Source organism: Poecile atricapillus, chromosome 1 (assembly GCF_030490865.1).
Source record: "Poecile atricapillus isolate bPoeAtr1 chromosome 1, bPoeAtr1.hap1, whole genome shotgun sequence".
Taxonomy (NCBI): Eukaryota; Metazoa; Chordata; class Aves; order Passeriformes; family Paridae; genus Poecile; species Poecile atricapillus.
In genome coordinates this window covers 70,814,073-70,836,195 of record NC_081249.1, presented here as the reverse complement: position 1 = coordinate 70,836,195, position 22,123 = coordinate 70,814,073, and the positions used below count along the sequence as shown (strand labels likewise).

Sequence of the window (22,123 nt, the reverse complement as noted above, 5' to 3'; positions counted from 1 at the left end):
CAGTTTTGGTCTTGACCACAGTGATCCAGCAATGTGCTAATTTAACCCCAGCCAAGCCCTCATGGCAGCACTGGAGGATGGAAAGAGTCAACTCAAATAGCTTCCTTGATGCATGTTCCTTCACTATTAAAATGATGCGAACAAAGTTTGAAAAGAGAGCAATTTGGTTTCAGCACTAAATGAAGGGCCTGAAGAGTGTTTAATACCTTATACAGTACAGCAAGTTACCAGTACTTACTATCCCTTGAAATCCATCTATTATTCTTGAGTGAGATGGGCTAGAATTTGTAACAATTTTCCTCTTCTTTTTTTTTTTTTTTTTCCTCCTTCCAAGTTAAGAGACAGAATTTTAAAACATCTTAATTACATATGATTTGAAACAAAGGTCTGCCTGGGTAAAAGGCTTATTGGCTTCAGCTGGAGTTTTGCATCAAGATGCATTTTTTCAGCAGGGACTTATAAAGAAAAAGTATGTAATACACAGTGTTCATGTTACAAAATGTTTTTCACAGGAAACTGAAAATCCTGCCATTGTTTCAGCACTTTACTATCACTAAACTTCTCAGCAGGAGATGAATTGGCTTGAGAAAGACTAACAGAAGTCAAACTGCACTAATAACCACCAGAATAAATTTTTTTGAGGATGCAAATACTAATTCTTTTCTCTGTTACTATATCAGCTTGACAATTGCTTTAGGCAGAAGTCCTCCAGCTTTCCAGGAAAGTAGAAAATACCTGATGAGTGCAGTCTTACAAAAGCCTGTGAGCCTGAAGCTCTGCAACCAAGTGCAAGATGAGGCCATGATTACCAGCACAACACTAAGTTCCTCTACACATTGTACTTGCTCAGCAATACCTCCAGGGAGAAAGGAGCAATTTTTAGCTTTCAGAAGTTTTTAATTTCTCACTCTTTTACTTTAGCCAACAGAGATGGTAAATATAGGTACTACTCAAGTACACACTGCTTGTTTATAGGTTTTCTAGCTTTATTTCATCTGATTGACTTAGTAGTACATGGACAGACATTGTGTTCATGTTGTCAGTTTTCTTAAATTCTTAATTTCATTTATTTCCCAGCTTATTACCAATTTTCTCAAGCAATGTCTTCATTAGTTTTAAGTATCTTTGCTATGCCAAAGCCAAGAATTTGAACACCACTTTTAATGCTACAGTTTTTGAACAGGCCTGCTTTCAGATAATTTGAAATGATCAATGATAATGTGTTATCATTGTGTTTGATTGTAGTACTCTGTTCCTCAGGCCCAACACCCTATAAGGAGACTAAACACACATCTGTTTTACACACAAATAAGTCCTTATAGACCAACACGAGACATAATGACCATGCCAAGAAAGAAATCAGATTAATTTATAATACAGAAAAGATTATCCCAAAGTCAGTATCAGGTTTGTTCCATGCTGTATTTTTAGCAAGAAGAGAAAGTAATTAGTGACCAGGAAAGCAGTATTCTAAGTACATGACGTCAGCTTGACAAAAGGGAAGGAAGAGAAGGAAGCATCCATTCTATTTTCTAGGCTGAAGACAGAGATAAGGAAGTGAGAGGGTCTTTTGCAGTTTGCAGAGCACATCTTTTTATCTTACTTGTGTCAGCAGATTTTCTCTCTCTTCTACTTGATCGTCTCCATAGAAATTGACCCCACCTATTACAGAGATGGGTCTTCTTTTTCGCCCTCTGTGGTAGCCTACAGTACTGCTTTGGATCACAGAACCAACAGATGCCAGTCCTGGCTGATTTTCTCCATCTGTGCAGTCTGTCTTCTGAGACTCCACTGCAACTGCATCTTCTGGTATAGAGAAACTTCGGATCGACATTTGGCCATAGTCTGAGAGAGGTCTGGGCCGGGATCTTTTTCCAGAGCCCCATTTCCTGGGTGTGACCTTTTGTGAGTCTGCCTTTTCTTCATCCTGGGACGTGGACCTCTTCCAGTGGTCATCAGAAACAACCTTTTTAAATGTGAACAAGTCAAATAAGCCATGGAATTTTCTGACAGTTAATGATTTGCGAGTTTGTCATATGGCAGATCAACTTAACATGTCTAAACAGAAGGAGTTACCATAAATACAACAAATGCAATTGACAATTCAGGAAGAAATAACTTCGCAAAGCAGAGACATCACAATGCTTGTGATGAATAAGGTAAACACCCAACAATCAGTACCTCTTTGGCAGACAAGACTGATAATACTAAAAATTTGCCTATTACCTCAGCAGTTCCTATCACAAACACTGATTTCAAGGAACAGTATCTTGGAAAGATAGCTTTGTGCTAACAGGACTTGTTTCTATGCACAAGTTGGATATTACGGGTGACACCAGTAAAAATAACTCAACTGTGTTTTTTTACTTTTTACCAAGACTTGTGACAATAGGACAAGGGGCAACAATTTTAAACTGAAAGAAGGTAGGTTTAGATTACATATTATGAAGACATTCTTGACCATGAGGGTGGTGAGGCACCAGAACAGGTTGCCCAGGGAAACAGTGGATGTTCAAGGCCAGGTTGGATTGGGATCTGAGGAACCTGGTCTATTGAAAGGTGTCCCTGTCCATGGCTAGTGGGCCGGGACTGGATGATATTTAAGGTCCCTTCCAAGCTAACCCATTCTATGATACTTCACTGTTTCACCTCTGTTCAGTGATGAAAATGGACAGCAAGGCTGCAGTTTGACCGCTTGCAGATCCATGTAACTGTAAGCTAATACCAGGCTGGGCAGTCACACTCCCTCCTACCATTCACTCGCACAGTCCCACTTGGTCAGATCAAGAGATTCTGCAGCCAGGAGTGAATTAGGTGAGCAAGCTCATCCAGTTTGGAAGGGAGAAGCTCTCTTCCCATATGCTCTGGGAGGTTAAAGTCATACAGATTATATCAGAGATATATTATGGCACAAACACAGGAAAAAATGATGGGTTTAGATAGGAAGCTTGGAAAATGAGCATGTTGTTCTTATTAAAAAGTACATCTGGCTCTTTGAGGTTAATGCCTTTAAGTATCACAACTGCAGTGGTATTACAAGTTTGTAAATAAAATAACCTCAGCTGAAATACTTGGTTGGTAGAGGGAACATTTTTAAGCATTTCAATGCATTTAAAGTAATACTGTTGTAATTTTTTCCTATAAAAATTCTTGCAATTTTTCAGAAAAAAAATCTGCACACAAAAATTTATATTCACTTTTCCCTCAAATTTCTGATTTATTTATCTGGCTTTTCCCAGCTCCTTTATAAAAATAGAAAAGAAAGAGAGAAAGCTAGTAAAGAGAAAAGCATAATTTTGTCTAACTATATTTTGTTCAGCTGTTCCAGACCAGATGAAGGCGTTCCAGATATTGCATAAGCAAAGCAAAGATCCAGCCCAGAAGCAGCCTTTTACAAAGATGTCTGTGACAGAGGATTTATCTTCTGTCACCCACTTGTCCACCTGCCATTTTCAGTCAGGCCACTACAAATCCAATGAATCTTTTTTAAGTCACATGATACAGTGGGGGCAGATGTTGCTTTTTGTTTGAAAGACAGTTTAAGATTAATTACATGGTATGAAAGCACTTCAGCCAATGAGCAGAGTTACTAAACAGTCAATATTTTAACATGATTACTGCAATTATGAAAAAAAGTATCAACATCACACATTGTTTTACATTCAATTATTTCACTTGTAGCATGAAACTTGTTCTAAATTAGAGTACTTAAAAAAAAATTGGTTTCTATGGCATGACACCTGTCACTCAAGCAAGAACTTCAGGTTCTCTATAGATTTGTGTTCAGGACCAGTTTTAACAGTGCATTTAATTAAGCAGAGGAGCCACTGCCCGGCTGGTGCATTAACACAGCTTCAGCAAAGCTGTCCCTTAAGCACAACCCCTCCAAGTCTGAGCAGCAGAGCCACAGGTTAAATAAGGTTCTTACCTCAGAATCAGACACAGGTAAAGGGTCTCCACATATGCAGTGACTGAGAAAGGAGCTCATGAGAGTCATTTTATGGTTTTTTTTCGCAAAGTCTTGTCCATAAGAGCTAGAAATGTGAGCACTCTCTCTGCATAACCAGCCAGGCAAAGTTCATACCATGATCCTGTACTTTTAGACTGAGGGAAGGACACGTCACACGTCATCTCATAATCTGCTGCTTACACCCTTATCTTGAGCAATAACATTTGCAGAGGACTACATTCATTCTGCAGGACTCCACCTACAGTACTGATCCAAATGACAGCCAGATTAATCTCTGCTGTACAACAAACAATGCTGAAGGATGTGTGTCTTTAGTCTTAGATCTATAAACTGCACTGAATAATACTAAAAGAGAAAACATAATCCTGTCACTGCAAAAACCAGGGGAAACTGAACTGATAACCTCACATCCCTCTAAGTGGCCTTCTCAAGCAGGACCTGATCAAGTGACCACTTACTAGCAAGAAAAAAAATATCCAGTACACCACTCATAGGCTCCAGTACTGCAGTCACTTAAGCATAAGTGTGACTCTTGATATCAAGAAAAAAATTCTGAGGAAACAATTGTATTCCACCTGTGACTGGCTTTATACTGGTGCACCACTGCTGACCTCAAATTACCTTCTCCTAACGAATCTTGCATAAGTGAAAGCAGGTTGATGTTATACAATTATTACTGGGAACATCTACAGATGTGTAGAGATATACCTGGCACTTCATGTAGGATGAAAATCAAAATCTCATGCACTGGCTCATTCATTGTAAATGCTGGTCAAAATTTTCAAAGCATTTTGAGATTTCTGAGAAGTTAAGATATAAGATTAATCCACATTGGATTTTCTGAAATTCACACCTGCTAGACTAGCAACAGCACATGATCACAATACTAGCAATCAAGATTATTAGTCTTGCCTTTTAGGCTGTATCCTCAGATAGGTTTCTTCTGAGTGCAAATGCAAACAGCTCTGCTCGTTTGTGCTGATGCAAATGAATTAATTTTATCTGGATAACTAAATTCCTACGATAGCAAATTCGTTAAATCATTGTATTTCAACTGCTTTCCTGACAGCAGTGTATCTATAAATACAACCATTTAAAATGAACATTTACTTCAATCCAGGTTACACTTATATTTGCTATTGTTCCCTTCCAATATGTCACTCTTAGCTGCAGATTCCCACATTTAAATTTCAATTCTGCAATGGAGCTGTCTGTACATTAACTAGATAATAAAGCTGTCATCATAGCCAGGAGAAATCTAGGATGAAATTTCATTGCCTGAACATAAGCACCCAGGGCCATTTCAAATGTTCAAAGGAATCTAAGATAACTCTACGTGCCACACATCATGCAGGTATGACACAGGACCTATGGGAGGCCTGGGCCATCCAGAAGCAGCCCCTGGGGACAAAGGGAAGCCTGTCAGGACATCTCCAGTGCTGGGTCTTTTATGTTCCAGGAATCAAGCTGGACCCCTTAACAAGGGCATTGGCCAAGCCTACCGAGTGACCATCCAGGCAGCACTACAAGCAGGAACCAGGTGTCAAGCAGGATTTCAGGTAGGTTTAGATGGAGCTACAACCATGTTCCCCAATGCTGTGGGCAACCCTGCTGGTCCCCACTTCCTGCTCCAGAAATGTGCAGCTTCACCATGAGGTATTTGACAGCTGCTCCTCACTTCACTTGACAGCTATTTTTAGTTGGGTTCAACCCCAGGTGCCACATCCAGGTGCTGTCAATGCTGTCTTCCCCAGGACCCCCTGACCACACCCAACAGGCTACAGTGGGGGCTCTCCCAGGCTGCTCCCAGGTAAACAACTACACCACAGAGTCTGTGCCCAGCCAGATCAAACCCCTCCCATGCCTGGGCCCAGACTGATTTCCCAATCCATGTACAGCAACTTCAAGGACTTGATCATGATCTCGCTCAGCTCAACTTGGCACTGGTACAACCCTGCTCCATTTAATGGCACATGACTGCTATTGGCATTCTCTGTACTCATTAATAACCAAGGTAAGCAACATCAGCATAAAGTGTTTAATCACTGAAATCTTAGCTTAGCCTTTAGAGCCCAGTTCTCCAACTATTACTCAGACCATTGTGTACCTTTGATAAATTCAGCACTCAGAACTGATTTCAGAGGAAGTGCTGCCCAAAGAGCACAAGATCTGATTTGTAGAGTAGTGATAAAATATTGCTTATGTGGATGCAACTTTTATCAGTGATATGGCAAAGAAATTGCCAGTACCTGAAATTGCATGGCAGGACTTTCACTGATGCAGATACACAAACCATGAATAACCATTCATCCTCTATACCTGACCCCATTCCCTACTGCAAAGAAAGACCACACTAGAAGTCTGACCCAACAGAACCTGCTGCTGGTCAGCTTCCTGCTGTTGGGACACTTTTGAGGGCTGACACCATCATAGCAAAGTTAAAACAAGCCCTGGGTGATTTTTTTTATTATTATTATTATTATTATTATTTTTGGTCTATGTGTTTGGCCAATACAAATCCCCACTTTATAAAGGTCTTGATGACTGTGTACATTACTGAGGCTCCCTGATCTCCACTAATCTGCATTTCAACCCCTACTGTTTACTATTTGGATTTTTAAAATTTTATCTTTATGCTCCAAATGCAATAATGTTCTATAACATTCACTTACAGACAAATACAAAGGTATAAGGGGACACTTCTCTCCTGAAACGTTTTGCCTACCTGGTAATCTTCTGGGAAGTCACAAGTAGGGACCTCTTGGACAAAGACTCCCAGCCTTCCTTCTACTTCTCCAGGAAAAACAGAATCCTGACTCTACTTCTCATTTTTCTGCCTTTTTTTTTTTTTTTTTTGGGGGGGGGGGTGGGTGGGGGAATTGTTTATTTTCCTTAGCTACACAGTAAGTTGCAATACTGCTTGTTCTGTTATCTCTGTATGTTTGAGCTGCCTGGCTGAAATGTAATTTTGCTAACTACTGCTGCCTCCTTCTAACCCAGAGAAAACAAATAATCAAAATCTAACAATACCTATACAAAAATACATATTAATTTCCAAGTGCAATTTATTAAAATGTGTGATAAATTAAACAGATGATGATTCTGACTGAGTTAAAAGGAAAACCTGAGTAGGCTGAGAAGTTTTGGAACACAATTACTACATATTCTCAGTGAAAAGTTTTGATGGGCAGTCAGTCGTGTTCTGTAAATTACAAGGCTTGAAACTATCACAATATTTGCACTAGGTCATGCAGGTATCTTTGTATTTTGATCAAGAATATACATTTCTGCATATATTTAGGGGTCTATATAAAAATGTACAAATTTCTTACACTAGCAATGACAGCTATATATTATAATTGGTGACTATGAAACAGCTATTATTTCTGCATAAGACAGAAGCTGCCAAATCTTATGAACTCAGCAGTAATATTAGAATTGGCTTTTCAGTTTACACAAGCCACCAAACATAAAAAGGGCCACGGGATTGTGACCTAGTAGCTATAAATTTTTTACCACCTTGACTTAACACAGTAAAAGTCTGGACATGTCTCCACCCAGGTACATGATAAAAGCTAACTGCTGCACTTTTTTTTGTTGATAAATAGCAGTTGGGAGAGCATTAGTTGAAGTCCATTTATGAATACTAAATGAGGTCAAAAGCTTGTTTTATGTTTCATGGACATGATCAATACTTTTTTTTTTTTTGCAAACTGTTGCAACAGACACAGAGATTATGAAACTCTGGATAAATAAAGCATCCTGCAGAAAATTCATTTACTGCCATTCATTTATTCAATTTCTAGATTTTATAAAATTATTCTGAATTGTTAAGAGAGCCCAGTGACCCCTGTTGATCCAACAGTGATTCCACAGCAATAGCTACCATGGAAATGACTGCTTTTGCTGTAAAAGAAAGCACATTTTAAGTAATTGCATCTTCAATCACAAGCAAACTGGAATTATTAAACCAGTCCAACTCAAGAAAATTTCCATGTCTTCCTTTCTAATTAAATGCAAATTGCACTATATTCTTTTTCTTTACATCCCTCTGCCACTAACATCTTTTCTTTTTAATAAGCCTTTGAGAAGACCCCACATAAATGCATTGATTATCTATCCCTAGAATACCAAGGGCAATTTGAGCAGTGGCCTGCAAGACAGCAAAATACAATCCATGAAACAACTGCAAAAAGCACATGCTTAAATTACACCTATATAGACAGGCAAAGCAGAAACAATCAAATACAACCCTGGCCAACATTTAAACTAAGTTTTAGCTGCTTGGAGGAAAACCTGCCTTTTATCTTCCACTTTGGCGACCCCCTGCCCCCCTCCCCCAGAATTTGTCTGGAGCCACAGTTTAAAAATTTGCAAAGTGTTGCTTCTGAGGGGGACTCCCTAAAGCAATACCACTGCACTACACCAGTATAAGCTCACAGAATAGACACAGGAAATACTATGCATTTTAGTAAAGAAAAAATATATTACTGTGCCCTGTGACACAGCAAAAGCAACCCCCATTAGCAATACAAACTGCTGTAGTAAAACACTCATTTTAGAATTTTTAAAAATTGGGAAAAAAAGTTTATATAATTCTCCTCTTGGGATCCCAAAGCATTTGTGGTGTTCTGACTAACAAATACACCTATAAAACCACATTAAGAGACCAGGCTATATAGATACAAAGAAAATTTAGCCATATATTTTCTAAGGCCTTTTAATGCAGGTTTGCTTCATTTAACCTGATCCTTGAAAGCCTGCTTATTGCAATCAATGATAAAGCATAAAGCTTTCCCTCTCAGCAATATGCCTCACCAAGATTAGCGAGTTCACCTTGGTAATATGCATGTTTCACAGATAAGGAACAGATACAAAGTTAAGCCATGTAGATGTACAGGGCAGGACTGGAAATAACAAGTGGATCTCAGGATCCTCAAATCTGTTCCTCAGCTTCAAGGATTTCCTTTTTCCTCTCCTCTAATTCATTTCCAGAACCAAATCAGCTAGCATATTTCTGAATGGCAGAGGGGAGGAGTTTGCAGGGAAATGTACTTCCTTTGCAGAAATAATCTTATCACTTATATAAAAATCCCAATGTGCTAAAACCAGAAAACCATTTCCTCTAGTTTTCTGGTGACTTGATACTTGGGGATGGCTGAATGATGCTCTTATACTGTCCCTTCTTTCCTTTAGTATCTGAACTGGAATAGCAAGTATGTGGTGTATATTAAAGGGGTATTAATATTCTCTGCTTCTTTTAGATGTACACACATTAATAACTCCTAAATAAATCCCTAAGTATTTTCTCAGAACACCCCAGAACAAGTAACAGGTCTAAAACAAAAATTTAACTTCCCTTTATTTGGCAAAATGAGAAACTTCTTTCAGGCTATCTTCGTAATACCCACTGGCAAATCTCAAAAGCCAGATGATAACCACAGGTTGGAAATGGAACTTTATGCTAGCAAAGCAAAACATAAAAAGCCATAAGCCTCTGCCTTTATTCAGAGTCTCTCCAAAATGAGGTCCTCTGGTTCCTCACTCTCTCCACCCTTCCAGAGCAAAGCTGCGTATTTCCTCCCCAAGTCCTAGCAGCAGTCACAAACACAGACTGCGAGGGGTGGAGCTGCCTTGGGCAACTCTACCTCTGCCAACTATTACTTCCTAGAGCATGAGGTGGGGGCACGGCTGCTGTGCTCGCTTCCCCCAGCACTCGGCTGGTCTCCAGCCTGCCACAGCATCCTGGTGCCACAAGCAACACAGCAGCCTCCAGATGCCAGAAAGGTAAAATGCAGGTGGCTCGGTATCACTTTGGGTATCTCAACCACCTAGAACTGAAATGGATTTTCAGTGCCAACAACTCACCACACTTAATGCAAGAAACCAAATCACATGGCCAGAGGTGTTCCATGTTCCACTTCCTGGGGTACTATTTATTACTCCTGATCCCAGGGTGAGCAACAGCTGGGTATTACTGAGGTGCCACTGGAAAGCTACAGCAGAGTCAAATATGAGACTCTGGAAAGGCAGAGGTGCACAAATGCAATAAAGAAAGGGTGCAGCTTGCCCCAGGCTGACTGCAGTGAGGTCCACCTGAGCTCTCCCTGTCACCATCCAAAACATTTCTGCAGGGATGACAGTAACTCCTCTATTATCCTACAGTTTTCAGGAATGGCCAATTTTATTAAGAACTGCAGTTACTTGGTATAAAATTTAACCCAATCCAGAATTCAGACTACCATCATGACTGCCTGGTTTTTCTTCTTCCTAGCAGTGGATATAGCAACAAATGATAATGGGCTGCACCAAATGGATGAAAGCTCTGCTGCTGAAAGTTTTTGCTGCGATAGGAAGATACTTCTGCCATTTGAGGGCTCCTTGCTGCATTATTGCAGCAATGGATTCTGCAATTTAGGTTTGTAGCAATGCAGTGGTTTCTAGTCTAGCTGTGGGCAAATGCATCTGGAAGTCACTCACTGAGTGACTGTGGGGACATTGTGTGAATGCATCCTGACTTGTGCAGAGCAGCTCAGAGTTTAGTGCAAATCCACTGTTCCCTGGTCTAACTGAAACCTCAGTTTTCTGTAAGATGCTGTTGAAAGCCTGTGATGGGGTTCTGCTGCTCTGCCCCCAGGCAAGACCAGAATGCCCCTGGAGAGGTGAGCCCTCACTCCAAATTACAAGTCCATTAGGAGTAAACCCAGTTTAAGAGATTCCCCCCACTACTTCATCTAACTATCCTTCACAGTTTATCACATTTACAGTTATACATTAACACCTTAGGTTGATTAAGCTACACTCTAAAGTGCACGTGGATGAACCAGAGGTGAATAAATCCAAAAGGAAGGGTTCAAAGAGCTGAAAGCAGCTAGCTCCCAGGTGTGCTCATGCCCAGCCCCACAGCACTCAGGAACGTGAGGCAGGCACTACAGATGATGACCCTCAGATCCTGGCTGCTGTTTGCTCCTTGCAGACAATTGAACATGAGTACATCCAGCTACCACCCCTTGGTCCTTCACTGTGAGGACACTTTTTGAAGCTAGAAATAGTAAAGACAAACAGCGAGGCAATATCTGAGTCCTCTATATCCCACCCATAAAGCTCTTCTTCCTCTTCATCTTTATAAGCTGTCCTCCAAGTTAAGCCCTGTGTGCTTAATATTCAGAGCCCAGAGACCTGTCCAGGACAAAACAGTTCAACTCTGCCAACAGCTGAGCACTGGGGACTTTATGGTATGGACTAGTTGGGACCAGCAGCTTTTGTATGGCATGAACATAAATGAGTTGACAGACAGGTCTTAGAATATTTAAAATATTGTCTGCAAATAAACTGTGACTCAACCATAATTACAGCAGAGCTACCTCTTCGCTGTAATTTATCATTCACTTATGGCCATGCAGATAAGGTACTCAAGTAATAAAAAGTCTGGTGTACTGTGAAGCCAGATGCCAGCAAGGCAACCTAAATTCCATTCTCTATGAGATTGTGAAAGACTAGGTGAAATGTCAAATAACTTGATTTTTACTTTTTTGTAACAAATTCAGAACAGTGTTTTGTTCAGGCAGCCTCAGTGGCTGACACACACCAGTCCAAAGCAGACTAAATTTTTTTATTATTATTCCAGTGACATGGGGCTCTTTCTTCATGAAAGCAAAGACCATGTGAAACACTCTAAACAAGTACAAGCTTGTACCTAATAATCTCTTCATGCTATTTAAAAGCAACATATTGAATATAAATGACAGTAGCATGAAGCAGACAGTGGCAAAGCATGGGATGTCACAGGTGAGTTTTGGTGACTCACACCTCTGTAGCTTCGGAAGTGCTGAGGCATGGATCTAGGCTGCACTTAATTAGCTCTTCCCTGGGAAACAACCTCTGTCAGGAACAAAAACCAAGAAATCTCCCCTGCTCCAGTCCAAATCTTGCATTTTGGTGAAACCATCAAAGTAACAGAGGTGACAGGACCTCAAGACTCAATCATGAAAGAAAAAAAAACAACCCAAAACATCAATTCTGATGAACAAATAGATGTCCTTGCATGAATACTGCAAAATCAGCTTTACACTGGTGGGGAAATATAAGTAGAAATATTTAGTTTCCATATTTGGGAAAATACAGAGATTCCAAATTCCACAGATTTCATTTGCTGACTGATCTACTAGATGAGTGAGTAAGGGAATAAACTACACTTACTTACAGCTATGGCAGCCAGACCTGGAAAGAGATCCTATTTCAGCCTGACTGGTTAGGGCCTTCTAAGCTTTGTACCAAAATACATCTTCAAGCTTTAGTGGCTGTACCAGAATACATACTGGCTTATACATGAAATCCGAACAGAAAGGCAGATCCATGAAACATGGAAACAGTGCACAGTTGTCCATCAACACAGTGTATTTAAGGTTCAGACAAAATTTTTAAAATGTGTGATGTCCATGGCTCCACACTACATCTCAAATGATTGCTGAGAGAGAACTCAGCACTCAGCCATCATAGAACAACCTGCTGGGCAAGTACAGTAATGTAATGTGGAGGTGTAAGGTAAAAATGAATTGTAGTCAAAAGTTCAAACCCCAGTGACCTCATTGTGTGAATATGTGGCATTCAGAAAAGTGCCTACAGGCTGAATAAACTCCAATTAAAAAATAACCTGGCATAAGTATCTTTGGTGCCAAGCTAGCTCCATGCTGAGGGAAGCATGCTGTAAAGCAGGAAATTAAATCCTCCAAAGAAACGGTAGGATGAAACCATACCACTCTACCTGTTTTGCAGTCACTCTGAGTGCCACAGCTTTAGCGTTGTGTATGAGATGAGAAACAGGCATGGAAAAAAGAAACAACAGACTTTATACTCCTTGTGTAGTAAGATAAAAGCAGACCATGTCCTGCACAGCTCCTGCTTCCTGCTTTAGTTTGGAGCTACTACCTCCAAAAACCTTGTTTTTTTCATCAGAAGAGGGGTCTGTCTGGATGCAGCTACACCATGTGAGTGGCCACAGCTGTTTTTACAAAGCATAGGGCTCCAGGCAGTGCTCACAGCAGAGTGAGACCTTACAGCCAAGGGGCCTATTCCCTGGGCACCACTTCCTCCATCTTTTGCACAGATCCATCCCATATTGCCTGCATACCCACTACACAAACCCAGAGCTGCCACAGAGCTGTCTGTATTTTAGACAACTGAAGCAAGCACTAAGAGACACTCACAATTACCCTAAAATATGTTATAATATAAAGAGAAAGCTTAAATTGCATGTTAGATAATAACAGAACGTGGTGTTAAAACTAAAAACTGCAGTAACTTTTGTCCACCCGATGTACACACATTCATGTAAAAACTGTACTGGTTTGTTGGGAGCCAAAGGGAAGGACCAGATTAATTTCATCTGGGTCATGATGGCAGCTCACCACTAGATGGTAGATGAGTAGCATTAATTCCACCTCCCATTTTATTCGTGAGAAATACAACTGGCATCCATCCACACAGTGTGAAAGCTTCTCCTTGCATGTAAGTGAGAGTTTTGGAAAATATGGATGGTAGGAACAGTTCTAGGGCTCCAGAAGAGGAATAACCTCTGAGCCCAGACATTTATACACACTGAGTTTATTTTTTCAACCTTTGCATTGCTGCAAACGCAACAGTAAACAAAATTGACTTTCTCCAGCAGAAGGACAATACTGATAAGCTCTGTAACCATTTTCAGTTAGTTTGCAAAAACTATGCCAAGCTTTTAAAAGAAGAACAGCTTCACAGACATTTTAAAACTTCACAGCATGAAAGGCTGAAGCTTGTGCAGCTGCAGTATTGCATTGCCTATCTCATACCTAAGGTCTAAGATACTTTAGTCAAACTGAGGTGGCTTAAAAGATATACCCACTTTGTGAATGACATGCATATTTATACAGATCCAGGTGGATTTTTGCCCCAGTGAGCTGGGGCTGAGCTAACCTCACTGCTTCAGACAGCTGCATGTCTGACAGCTCTTCACCAAAGATGCCAAATCATTACAACTCTGTGTCAACTCACACCATGTTTTAGGAGGGGGCATAGTGTTATCATGTGAATTTACCTCAGAAGTGCTGCAATATATCTATCTACCCATTCACTGAGAGCATGAAATCACCCATTAGGTGCCGTGAAAACAGTGTCTTCACCAAAACAGTAGCAACACACTCAGCCCAGCATCCAAACTACTGCTGTCTGCAGTTGGCAAACAAATTAATAAGCAAGCAGTTTACCCTCAGTATGGTCATCACTGCACAGCAAAAACATTGGATACAACTGAATGCTTAAACCTCTGTACTGTGTCTTTCACGCCACACTGCTCTACAAATATTACCATGTTCTGCAAGGTTTCCACAGGCCAAGTGTTTTACAGAAAGTTGACACTACTTCAGAACACATGGACTCTTTAAAAAAGAGCTTTCAGTTTTGAAGGAAACACAGCCAGACCCTGCTCAAGCTGGTAAAATCTGACACGGCCACATGACAAGGTGGTGTATCTGCAGGGTGCAATGAGCTGCCCTTGAAAACGCACATGAATAGCTTTGCTGCCAAAACTTCCTTTTATATTAATGTGCAAAGAAAAAATAATTGTACATTAGCATCCAAAGAGAATATTTAAAGGAAATAATTGCTGTCAGCATATTTTGGCAATAACAAGCTGCAGCAGCCATTACTTTGCATTGTTTGCATTGTTTTGCATTAATAAAGACAAAACCCAGTAGGAAATATACATCACTTCTGAAGGATTTTGCTTTCTTTCTTACCTCTTCCTTTTTCTCTTCAGTACCAGAGGCTAAATTTAGGCTCAGCTGAGAGTGGCTGCTTATGCCACTGTCTTCATTTCCATCATCATAGTACACAGTTTGCACTGAGTCCTGGAAGCAAACAGGATTCCTGCCCAACTTCAGCCCCGGTACCTCAACTCTCTCTTCGCTCTCCGATGAGCTCAGCGACAATGTGCTGTGATGGTTTGGACACTGGAAATTCATACTGCACTTGACTTTCCCTGCAGTTGGACTTTGAGGCTTTGGAGTCGTTGGCCTGACTGGAAGGTGAAGGTTTTCGGCTTCATCTGTACACTGCTGGGTAGCTTTCGGTTCATCTGAGTCCGAATAAAAGACTTCATTGGGAAATGGACTAATGTCGTTCAGAGTAGGTGAAAAGCTATCAGAGTCTGGGATACCTGATGACGTCCTGAGGCTTTTATCTTCAGTGACAGCTACATTCATTTCAGCCTCTTTATCCTGAGCAATCACAGGGCTCTGCAGGCAAGGTGTTCCTGGCAGGGAAGAGTTGGGACTGGATACCGAGGAGGCGCATCTCTTCCTGTCATGATCCGTGCTGCTGGAAACCCTGCGGGAGTAGTCATCATGCAGCCTGCTGTTAGACCTTGTTCTCTGGGACAGCTCACTGGGAGAAGGAGACGTGTTCTTGGGGCCATCCTTCTTCCTTGCAACATCTGTAACATTACTGACAAATTTCAAAACTCTGTCAAAATCCTTTGCTCTGATGGGGCTCTTCCATCGCTTGGATCTCCTCTCAGGGTTTCCACCACTTTTGTCAGAGTCAGCAGAGGCAACACTCACAGTCCTTACTGGCATCTGCTTTTCATTTGCAACCTTCAGATCAGCAAGGTTTGAGGTGGACTTCCGTTTGAATGAGCTTTTCTTCAGAAAGTTCAAATTATCTGAACTTCTGCTTCTCCAATAAATGATCCTGTTGTTTTCAGAGTCTTTGACAAAAATTTCACAGATCTTTGGCTCTTCAGTGACAGGTGATGTTGGCCTAACAGAGTTGTGGTGACTCTGAACTTTATCTGTGTCCAGCAAGTTTATGCGACCAGCACCGTAAGCCCGCCTGATGCTGCGTGAGCGGTGAGTGTTCCGCAGGAAGGACTCATCGCTCTCCTCCACATCTGAGCAGTCAGAAGCTAAACCATCCACTGCATTCTGGAAATCATGCAGAGGCCCTGAATAGGAATACCTGTTAGTCTGAACTCGCACCATTGCTCCATTCGAACCATGTTTGCCTATGCTGTTCTCATTTAAGATGTCTGAGCATTCCCTTGCTTGAATTCCTTGTTGAACTGAAGATTTCAACTTCTTGAAAGATCCCATCTTTCTGATAGAAGAAAAGGCATTCCACGTGGATGAGTTGCCCATCAAAACCAGAGAACGAGGCCTGTCAGAGCTGGAATTAGCCCGTTTCCGAGGAGTGGTGAAAAAGCGCATGATTTTGGAAGGGCTGAGTTTATCTTCTTGAAATTCCTCCTCAGGACTGTTGCTAGTGCTGTGTCCCCCATTATGACTGGCACAGGTAGTTTGGTTTTGGGGCTCTTTATTATCCATAACTATACAAGTAACGGTGGTGCCATTTCCACAGCCATTTGGAAATGTTGTCATGCTCTCAATGCTGTAGGCATGGAGGTGAAGGCTGGAGTAGCTCAAAGCAACACTGCTGTCTCCACCAGCTGACCTCGCTGCCTCCCCTTCATCTGCTGCACCTTGCCTTGCCTTGCCTTCACATCGACTGGGTGAGCTGAGCTCCTCAGGCGGTGCTGCCTGCATCAGGAAAACAAAAGCCACCATTAAGAAACTTTCTTACGAAGTCCCCCAGTAAAAGAAGTTTCAGCTACATTGTAAGAAATAAAAACACACACAAAAGGATGGAGTTCTTCTATGGCAAACAGAAGTGTGTTGCAGGGGTGCAGAGGAGGCATTTGTAACTCAAAGTATAACTGCATTCATTTAGCAATTTAAGAGACCAGAATAATTTCAATATGTACTTGTTTCTCTAATGCTAATCAGTTAATAAATTCAGTACGACTAACACACCTACCTTACAATGGTAAATACAATCCTCACATGCACTTCAGAGAAAGAAATTCCCAGCAACAGCAATCCAGCCTTCCTCCTCAGGTGCTCAGCACTGAGCCCCAAGACACATGGGAGGTTTTAATCTAAAGCATGTTCATCAAATGATATCTAATTCTCAAACAGGAGGCAAGGAAGAGGAAAACAGGCATAATTTTTCCTAGACTTGCTTTCTGTTGGAAGACTGTGTGACACTTCACTGACTTATCTGTCCCCTGGCACATAAAATCCTAAAAAATTACATCAAGTGCACAGCAAAGTCTTTTTCCCTACAAAATAAAACAAGAATTAAAAGCAGTACACCCAGAAGCCACCCTATGCTGTGGTGACAGCAAGATGAAAACTCAAAGCTGAAAGTGACTGGAGTGTTTGGAACATGTGTAAGGGACCTCCTCCTCCGCTGAGCCTGGGAGATCCAGCAGACCAGATCACACTCCAGTGCCTGGGAAGGCTGTGGGGGTACCACCGACCATGTGTCTCCTGCCCCACACAGGGGTCTTTGCCAGGCAGGCAGGCGTTTTCCCCACCATGGTAAACAATTCCCCGAAAACCACCGGGATGCGCAGGCTGAAGCTAGCACCTTAAAAACAAAGCTCGTGGCACGGTTCTTTCAGCAAGGGGCAGTGGGATGCCACTGTCGTCCGGGGTCATGGGGGGATTTCCCCCTCGCCCCGAAGCAAGGAGAAAAGGCGTACAGCTGTGCTTTGGGGAAGGAGGCTGCCCCGGACCCTTCTTTGTCTCCTTCCCATGGCAAGGGCGGCTGGATTTCGGAGGGCAGTGGGGCCGGGGGGTTTGGGCGAGTCGGAGGCGCAGCGGCAGAAGGTGCAGGAGCCCTCCGGGGGCTCCATCGCGGGGACACCTCCGGGGCGCCCGGCGGGACCCACAGAGCCAGTCCCCATCTCCACGTGAAACGCGGCAGCTGCGGAGCCCGTGCCCGCTGGCTTTCAGGCTGCTTCCTCCTGAGAGAAAGCACTTGCAAAGTTTTGCGAACCTCTGCTCCTCCGCGGATAAAAGGATTTGCTTGCGCTTCAGCGAGACGCCTGGAATATCCCCCGCCGCAGTTTTTAATCCCCGCTATTGAGGGGTCGCGGCGGAGGCTACCGGGCCGCAGGGCAGGACAGAGCCGGACCGAGCCCCGCCGCAGCGGCACCGGGCCGGACAAAAGCGCCCAGGTACCGCTCGCAACTTTCCGCGCGGAAAGAAAACACGGAACGAAATACGACCGCAAGGCACTGCTCTCCGCAGGGAAGCTGCCGCAGAAAGCGGCTCTGGGAGAAACTCCACCTGAGCGGGCAGAAGGGGAGCGGGGGTGGGGGGCAGGCGGCAGAACAAACACAGCGAGGCGAGATTAAAAACCCAGCTGGTAGCGTGGAGCACGCAACAGCTTCCCCGGGAGGCGACCCCGGAGCAGCGCCCTTACCTGGGGAGAGCCGGGGCTCCCCACCGCCGCCGCCGCGCGTCCCGGCCGCTGCCCGCTCCCGCATCGCTATGGCAGCAGCGCCCGGCGGGGCGGAGCGGGGCGGGGCTCCCGCGCACCCCCGGCTGCTCCCGCCGCTCCCGGCCCCGCGCCGGCCGCCACAGGGACTGCCGCCGGGGCTCCCGCTCCCTGGAAGGAGCCTGCCTTGCTTCCCTCCGCCAGAGGAAAGAACGGCCGTGTTTAGGACCTTAAAAGTTCCCTCGATGGTGCCCCGCCTCTCCGTCCATAGGTCCGTATGCCTTGCTCACGAGTGCAGCTTGCACGGTCCATTGACCAAACTCACGCTTGGTTCCCAGGCTCCCTTTCCGTCCAAAACTTGGACGACTTTTTGGCTTGCTGGTATTCCTCAGGCTTAACAGCAGGAACAACATTTTATGCACAATCTGAGCAGAGTTCATATACTACAAGGAAAGTTTTGTGAGACAGTGTCTTAAAGCCCTGTGTCATTACTCCTGGCAAGGACCTGTACGAGCTGGTAGTCTCCTCGCTCAGAAAGTTTATTGTCCGAAAAATATCTCTACACTTGGACTGGAACTGTAGATATAACTTCAACATTAGTTATAATTGTAGCTCAGGTAAGATACAAAAAGAAATTGGAACAAGACAGACTGCATGGCAGAGAAGATGCCTTAAAGAACTAGCAAAGGCCATCAGCCCCACTGCCTCTCCTCCGAGACTGGTGTGACTGCACATGCAGTGTAATTACTTCTCTGGAGAGCAGTACAGACACACTCTCAAAGGCAAGGTGTAGTTAGGGGATGAGGCAAACAAATGGGCTTAAGGGATGCAGGTCAAATGAGGTAGCAAATAACTGGGAGTGACCACAGAACTCTCCGGCAGTCAGCAGCAGCAGGTATAGCCTGCCACCAGCCCTGCTCTTGCAGCCACAGCTTTCTGCTACACCCCATGGAAGGAATGAGTTTGGAATAATGACTCAAATGAGGGGGGAAAGTGGTTGCTTTACAGTGCTGGGCATGGGAAGCAAAGGAGAAATAAATTCTTTCTGGAAATGCTGACATTGTATGGAGAGGGTCCATATGGACTACGGCTGGTGATCTGTGTTAGCTTGGGATTGCCTGGAGAAGTTCTTGTGTCAGTGCAGACAAGAAGTATCTGCTTCAGACCTTGGGAAAGGGACATTTCTGAACTCAGTGAAGTTGATTAACAGGGAAGAGAAGGTCCTTAGTGGCAACATTATGAGGAAAATTTCATTTATATGGGACAAGAAGCATGTCAGAAGTTAGGTTAAAAGTCACTTTCAACAGGTCTTATAGACTTGTCTCATTGCCTCCCTGGTATCTATAAGGATTTGTGCTTGTCATTTAAAAACTTCTAACAGCATTATTCAACCCTGGGTTCCAATGGATTTGTGTTCTTATGTTCTTTAAGTTCATTTCCAGAGATATCCCAGGAATATGCATCACGCTCCCTTTGAATGTACTTTTTAATCCACAACTTCTGCCTGCTCAGAGAAAGGAACCTTCAGTTCCTCAGGTGTCTTCTATCAACCAGCTTGACAAAAAGCAGAGAAAACTGTTGAGCTGAATCGAGCTCATTTGGTCCTTTCCTTTATCCAGCCAACAGTGTTTCTGAAACTCAAGAAATCCTGATAACTGAGATCTGAAAATATCTTTTAAATGAATTTGAAGTACATCAACGGATTAAACAGGCTTGAAGAGCTAGAAATTATCAAAGAAGTTATTGACAGATTAACAAAGTGCTCACAAAAACTTCATTTCCTTGGAAAGCCACACTAAAACTCACTTTAGATAATAAGGTAAGAATTTATATTGCATGTTGTATTTTTTAAATGTCACTACATTTAAGGAAGAAAATACCTAAAAAGTTGCAGTTACAGATATAAAAGTATCTAGTCAATTAGATGTTCATCAAGTTTCTGATAGTAAATAGTTTTAATCTTTCAGACTGGTTCATCCTACTTTTCTGCTAGTAGTCTGGTAAAACCCTCTTCAAAATCTTGCAGGTTCACTGATTCAGTCAGCCCTTTCACATGTATGTACTATTCAGAGAAGCTTGGATGCAGTACACTAAAGAGTGTGTCTGAGAACAGGATTAACTTCCTGTGCTGGAGACCAATAATTAACAAAATCTTTTCTTAATCTGAATTCATTTTTTTTTCTGAAGGCTGATAAATGTATATAGTATTTGGGTGCCGTCACACCAAGGTGTAGTAAAATAATGCAAATTTATCAAACTCCCATGAGAAAAAAGGCAAACCTCTTTTCCAGCTATAAACTTAAACCCCTTTTAATTTCATACAAGCTGTAATGTTTCCTCAAGTTACAAACCAAAGTTTCAGAAGATTAGTGCTTCTATATTAAGGTTTTTCTACAGTCCTAAAAAAGCAAAATGAGAGTACAGTTAACATTTGCCACCAAGAATCCTTGCTAATGCAAACCAATTCATAGCACTTGCATGGGTATTTCTGGAAGACTGAGCTATATACTCTGTTATTTACAGGTTAATATTTTGCCTCCAGATGAACAACAAAAGCTGCAGTGAACAGAGGGGCAGTGCCAGCAGTACATGTTATGTTTGATCAAGTACAGCAATTTATGAAGGAGGGAACTTCCAGAATAAATTCCAGATTGGTATATGCGTGAGATTTCTAATAGTGATTTGACATCACACTTAGTGCAACAAAAATGAAATGCTTGTTTTAGAAGCACTAAGTCTGTTCTTTAAAAGAGGTTTAACGCACATGTGACAAGGAGTGAGAAGGATTATTCCAAGTATAATACAGGTGGGAAAGGATTACAAAAAATGTGACATGGGAGAATGAATATAGTTTTAAAGATGACCTTCCCCTGGCTTTTAATTGGTAGTGATACATCTCTTAGATTTTTCAGAATAGCAAAGGGCACATTTATATAATGAAGTCACACACAGAAATCTGAAAAGCCTAAATAAGAACGATTCTATCTACTTAGTTTAGACATTCTCTCTTCCACTCTTGCAACAGTTATATCTTTCATGTTTCTTTTATAAATATGTCCTAAAAGTCTACTTCAAAGTAGTGATTTTTTAAAAAAAGGACTCTTGAAAGAGAATACAAACAAAAAATTCAAAAGGAATAACTTCAGTAAAACATAAAAGCATTTGTCCAACTTCCACAGTTACTAGGCAAAATGGCAAAGGAAATGACTCTCTAAGACATACTCTAAATTAAAGAATGACCAAATTCAATTATTAAGATGCAGGATTACTGAAAAAAGAGATCCCCTGGCTTTAAGTGACTTTTTTTTCCAGGCTGCAGTACATAGCTAAGACTCCAGTTGTGCAATTTTCACCTTCCTTTTAGATCCCAGGCAAAGTGTCTTCTGCAAGCAATTAACCTCCAAGGAATCTTTGCATACTGACAGGTCCCACAGGGGGAATTAAGCTGAGTCATATATCTATTGAAGTTAAAGACAACTCCCCCACCAACTTCACTGGGAGTAGGATCAAAATCTCCATTTTTTTTTAGTTTAGAAATGAGTGAAGAGTAGACTGTGTATGCAAGTTCAAACTAACATAGGCAGCTAATTATTTTAATCTGGTTTTCTTTATATAAACTATGTGACATTAGTGTAGAATTTTTCCATTTTTGTATATCTGCAAGCAAATTAATAATAATAAATTGAAACAGATTTTCCAAAACCAAGACCTTTGTCGTCTTGGCACTGAAAAAGTCCAAGATGACAAAATGAATGACATTCCTAAGAAAAACACTGAAAGGACAGCCTGACTTAAATTGCTGCATTAACTTCTTGATTTGACAGTGAAAGTTCCCCTTAC

At 42.1% G+C, this 22,123-nt stretch overlaps 1 protein-coding gene across 3 annotated transcripts in view; it reads right to left on the bottom strand.

The window, feature by feature from the left end:
• Positions 1-18,374, bottom strand: part of SPATA13 (spermatogenesis associated 13) — a 46,195-nt gene extending 27,821 nt beyond the window's left edge. The window contains exons 1-3 of one of the 3 annotated variants that reach the window (XM_058847580.1): positions 18,269-18,374; positions 14,740-16,536; positions 1,604-1,966 (exon numbers count right to left, since the gene is read on the bottom strand). In XM_058847580.1, the coding sequence (XP_058703563.1) occupies positions 1,604-1,966; positions 14,740-16,377 (2,001 nt within the window). In that variant the 5' untranslated portion in view covers positions 16,378-16,536; positions 18,269-18,374. Of the gene's footprint in view, positions 1-1,603; positions 1,967-3,928; positions 4,137-14,739; positions 16,537-16,813; positions 16,873-18,268 lie in introns of those variants that run through there. The other 2 variants (XM_058847589.1, XM_058847597.1) reach the window with 2 other exon arrangements.
• Between the last annotated feature and the right edge of the window lie 3,749 nt (positions 18,375-22,123).